Source organism: Sorex fumeus, unplaced genomic scaffold, assembly GCF_029834395.1.
Source record: "Sorex fumeus unplaced genomic scaffold, SorFum_2.1 ptg000028l, whole genome shotgun sequence".
In the NCBI taxonomy this organism is placed as follows: Eukaryota; Metazoa; Chordata; class Mammalia; order Eulipotyphla; family Soricidae; genus Sorex; species Sorex fumeus.
Genome location: NW_026606085.1, coordinates 15,955,147 through 15,960,432, shown reverse-complemented (window position 1 = coordinate 15,960,432; position 5,286 = coordinate 15,955,147). Strand labels below are relative to the sequence as shown.

Below are 5,286 nucleotides of genomic sequence, written 5' to 3'. Positions count from 1 at the left end.
TTCTTTAAAAAACCTCATAGTTAAAAATATAGGATATATTGTAAACTTTTGAGATATTTCCTGTCACTTTTCTACCAAAGACTAGAAGATGGTTTTTGAATACGGCTCCAATTGGGCCCTGTACATTCTTACAACATTTTTGGACAAACAGCTTTGTGAGTGTAGTCACAAAAAAGAGAAACAAAATCAAAACAGATAATGACTCTTTTCAAATGACCTCTTGAGAGAAACTTTTAGTCTATTTATTGTAGCCTCCTAAAAATTATAGCTTTATCTCTTATGCTAGATGATAAATATGCCAACTTCATTCTTTGTCTGAATCTCAATTTCTTTATCAGTTTTCTTTTAACATTATTATATATATTATTCAGTAAATAGCAATTTACTGAAATAAAGAAGTCTATGAAGAGCAGTTTACGTACCTCTGAGCCATCGATCTTTTGTCTCAATGTTTCACTGGACATTACTAGTCCTTTGATTTTAAAGAACAAGAGTTGACCAAGACATCAAGTAGGTCACTGGGATGAAGGGAGGAGGAAATGTCCCTGGCAGAACTGAAGGTGGCTGAATCAGATTTGTGCCCAACGGAAGGGATGAAGTTCTCCGTGGTCCTGATGTGGGGCAGTGGCTTTCCGCGGACAGTGGAGAGGCTGCCCCAGATGATCAGGGGGCTGGGCTATGTGCTGGGGAGCCTGGGGAGCCCCGGCACACGAGTCTTCTCAGAGCCCGCTTGACTTCCTTGTTGCGCAGAGTGTAGATGAAAGGGTTGAGCATGGGTGTGATGATTGTGTAAAACACAGCCGGGCCCCCGGCCCCTGGCCCACTGGCACTAGGCTGCAGGTAGATGGAGATGGGTGGCAGGTAGTAGAGGAGCACCACTGTGAGGTGGGAGGAGCAGGTGGAGAAGGCTCGCCGGCGACCCTCTGCTGTGCGGATTCTCAGCACGGCCCCCACGATGAAGACGTAGGACGTGATAATGAGGATCAGGCAGCCTGTGCCTACCACGCCAATGTTGGCCAGCACCACCAGCTCATTCACGGTGGTGTCTACACAGGCCAGCTGCAGCACAGGTGGGATGTCACAGAAGAAGTAGGCGATGTGGTGAGGACCACAATAGGGCAGGTGGAAGGTGAGGGAGGTGTGGATGGCTGAGTGAATAGCACCAGTGGCCCAAGTGGCCCCTGCCAGCCCAGTGCATATGCGCCTGTTCATGGCCACCGAATAATGCAGGGGTTGGCAGATGGCCAGGTAGCGATCATAGGCCATGACAGTGTACAGGAAGCACTCAGTGCTGGCCAGGAAGTGGAAACAGTAAAGCTGGACTGCACAGCCGTGGAAGGAGATGACCATCTCCTCTTGAGTGATGAGACCTGCCATGACCTTGGGAACTGTCACTGTAGACAGGCATGCATCCAGGAAGGAGAGGTGCCCCAGAAAGTGGTACATGGGGGAGGAGAGGCGAGGGTCAGAGCCCACAGTTAGGAGAATGAGGAGATTCCCAGTCACTGTGATGCTGTAGGTGATGAGGAAGAGGAGGAAGAAGAGACCAGGATGCTCCGAGGTGTACATCAGACTCTCCAGCAGGAAGTAGCTCACCACTGTCTGGTTGGGCTCCTCTGTCTTTATGGCCATCCTCACACTGAGGCTAGTTGGTGCCTTTGAACAAGACCAGCACTGCTACTTAGTAAACTGAGAGCAGCCTGAGCTATTGGAGCACGTCATTTTGGTCTTGTCCCAGAAGTAGGAGGAAGATAAACAGGTTCCAGGGATTGGTGTGGTCCATTCTAGTTTTCCTTCCTGCCTCCTCAAATGGGTCCTATCAGTCTTGAATCCATAAATCTTTGTGAGACACAGAAAGGACTGGGAGGGTTTGTTGGAGGAATGCAAGCCTTAGTAATGGCAAGATGAGTATGGATTATGAATCTTACTCTCTTGGAATATCTAGTTTTTTGTGCATGAATTCCCCTGCTGCAACACCTCTCCTTTCTTTGCTGTGCCATTCTGCAAGTGGGGGCCAATCAGGTTTTATTGCTGCAACATGGGGTTTATCTCCTACCTTCAGGGGAGCCTTGTCTGGAGCTGTGAGCTGTTACATCAGCCAGGAACCTGCCATCCCATCCCTTCTCCACCTTCAGGGAGTTCTTTAGAATTTCACCTCTTAGCAGCCAACCCTCCAGTGCTTAAAGTCCTTGGGGGTTGGTTGTGTAATTATCAGAACAAATTGCTCAGTACTTCTGACTCTTCCTGTGAAGCCTTGTTTTATGCCTTTGGGAGATGGTTGCCTGCCTTTTATCTCCTATATCATGGTGGCCTGAGGGAAGCTTTAATTTTGACTCTGCAATCCTTTACCTGTGAAACCTGCTTAGATATTGTGGATTTTTTTGGAAAGATTGCGCCTCTGTATAAGTTAAATCTATATTTTCACATTGGTAGTCTATGTCCGAGAATTCCTGGCCTGTGGCAAATGATGTTAGAAGCTTCTTTGTCAATCTTCCTGAATCTACACATGAATTTTTTTCTCCTCTCTACTATTCTCATTGTTGAGGCAGAGCATATATCTACATCAAATATGCAGATTCACTGTAAACCATTTTCCATCACTATTATAGATTCTTCATCTTTTACAGTCCCCAGAGAAATTCCTTTCACCCAGAAAGCTCTTTGCAACTTCTTTTCATCAGTTTACTGCTATCTTTCTTTGAATTCATCATAGCATCCTGTTTTGACCATGAAACGAATTCCTCCTATATGCTTCCTTTACTTTCACTTATTAAGTTTCAACATTATTTCCTCTACATGTTCTCTAAAAATTACACTGATTCATTTCCAAAGCTGAGGCATCTTAAATAGGAATTAGTCCTGAATAATTGACATGTGATGCCTTAATGCCCTACACATTTATGTTTTATCTCCCTGAGAGGAACTCAGTGAAAATCTCTCGTGAGTTTTCTAGATCCTATAAACATTTTGGTGCTAAAACAGAAATAGCACAGGTCCAAGTTTATTTGTTTTCCTATAAATTACTTCATATACCTATTCAACCTTTTATGACTATAAGACAGGAATCAGTTGCTGAATTTCTCTTTTTTCCATTCATTTAATTTAAAATGAGAATTTATCACTTGTGGTAGCTATTGTTTTACTTAAGGTAGACTAGAGCACATAGCTGATAATCTTTAATTTCTTTTGTTTTAATGTTTGAAACTTTATTTAAACACCATGATTTACACAGCTGTTAATATACTTGTCTTAGGTTGGCAAAACCCTCCATGACATTCAAGCTAATGGTATCTTCAAAGATGCCACGCCACTGGCCGAGCAAGTGAAAACAGAGATAGATAAATGGGACTATCTTAAACTAAGAAGCTTATGCACCTCCAAAGAAACAGTGACCAAAATACAAAGACAGTCTACAGAATGGGAAAGGATATTTGCCGAATACACATCTGACAAGGGGTTGATATCCAGGATATACAAAATACTGGTTAAACTCCACAAGAAGAAAACATCCAACCCCATCCAAAAATGGGGCAATGAAATGAACAGAAACTTTCTCAAAGAAGAAATCCGAATGGCAAAAAAGCACATGAGAAAATGCTCTACATCATTAATCATCAGGGAGATGCAGATCAAAACCACAATGAGATACCATCTCACACCTCAGAGACTGGCCCACATTCAAAAGAACAAAAGCAACCCATGCTGGCGCGGATGTGGCGAGAAAGGGACACTCCTTCACTGTTGGTGGGAATGCCGACTGGTTCAGCCCTTCTGGAAAACAGTATAGACGATTCTCAAAAAATTAGAAATTGAGCTCCCATTTGACCCAGCAATACCACTCCTGGGAATATATCCCAGAGAGGCAAAAATGTATAGTCGAAGTGACATCTGCACTTTTTTGTTCATTGCAGCACTCTTTACAATAGCCAGAAACTGGAAGAAACCTGAATGCCCAAGAACAGATGACTGGTTAAAGAAACTTTGGTACATCTACACAATGGAGTACTATGTAGCTGTTAGAAAAGATGAAGTCATAAAATTTACATACAAATGGTACAACATGGAAAGTATCATGCTAAGCGAAATGAGTCAGAAAGAGAAGGATAGACATAGAATGATTGCATTCATCTGGGGGATATAAAGTAACAAAATAAAATATGAGATTAATACCCAAGAATAGCTGAGATCAGCACCAGGAGGATTATTCCATAGCTTAGTGGCCAGTCGGGCATTCTAGAGGAAAGTGCAGCTCAGATAGAGAAGGGAGCACCAAATAAAGGGTGTTTGGAGGATCCTCCCAGGAGGGGAGATGCATGTTGAAAGTAGACTATGGACTGGACATGTTTGCCACTCAATGCCTCTTTTGCAGACCACAACACCCAAAAGGAGAGAGAGAACACAGGGGATTGCCCTGCCACAGAGGCAGGGGGGAATGGGGGAATGGGGGTGGGGGGGATATTATCCATGGTGGTGGAAAATGGGCACTGGTGGAGGGATGGGTATCTGATCATTGTATAATTGAAACCCAAGCACAAAAAATTGTAAATCTACAACTGTACCTTATGGTGTTTCACTAATAAAAAAAGAAAAAAAAATATACTTGTCTTAGGTATTTTTTATTATTACTGGATTTGGCATATCAATTTGGTCTATTTGGCATAGACCACAGATAGCTTGCCAGGCTCTGCCGTGCGGGTTGGATATTTAAGGTACCCTGAAAACTTAGAGAAAAGTAAATAAATAGTCTGGGGCCTGGAGGTCTTCAGCTGTTGGGCCCTGGCGAGGATAGTCAGACACAGGGTAGGAGACTCTGCCTTGTGCTCTCCCGGGAGCTTGTTGTGATAATCTCTGGATCCTGGCTGTTGTTGGGGTTACACGGCAGTTGGAGGGTGTAACTGTCTAGCTACTGACAGGTCCAGTCCCAAACCGTGCAGGCTTGGAGATCTCAGCCCCGGGTCCCACACATCTGGGTTCCTCTGCCAGTTCTGTTATGTCTGAGGCTTATCCAAGTGTGTGGAGAGTGGCCCCAGTAAGGCCTTGGTTGGGGCCTGGAGGTCTTCAGCTGTTGGGCCCTGGCGAGGATAGTCAGACACAGGGTAGGAGACTCTGCCTTGTGCTCTCCCGGGAGCTTGTTGTGATAATCCAGTAATAAATGGATCTCATTTCCCTAACCCTGAATATGCAGATTCGAGAAGGATATGGAAGGAGAGGCTGATAAAACACCAAGGCAGACATAGGCTGCCAAAACGAAGAAAAACAAAAATGATTGTCTGTACTTTTAATGCT

The 5,286-nt window shown here is 44.1% G+C and overlaps 1 protein-coding gene across 1 annotated transcript; it reads right to left on the bottom strand.

The window, feature by feature from the left end:
- Positions 1–663: 663 nt before the first annotated feature.
- Positions 664–1,644, bottom strand: LOC130024480 (olfactory receptor 10S1-like). The gene has a single exon (XM_056115241.1). It carries the CDS (start codon positions 1,630–1,632, stop codon positions 664–666), a length of 969 nt encoding a protein of 322 aa, XP_055971216.1. The 5' UTR covers positions 1,633–1,644.
- Positions 1,645–5,286: the final 3,642 nt, after the last annotated feature.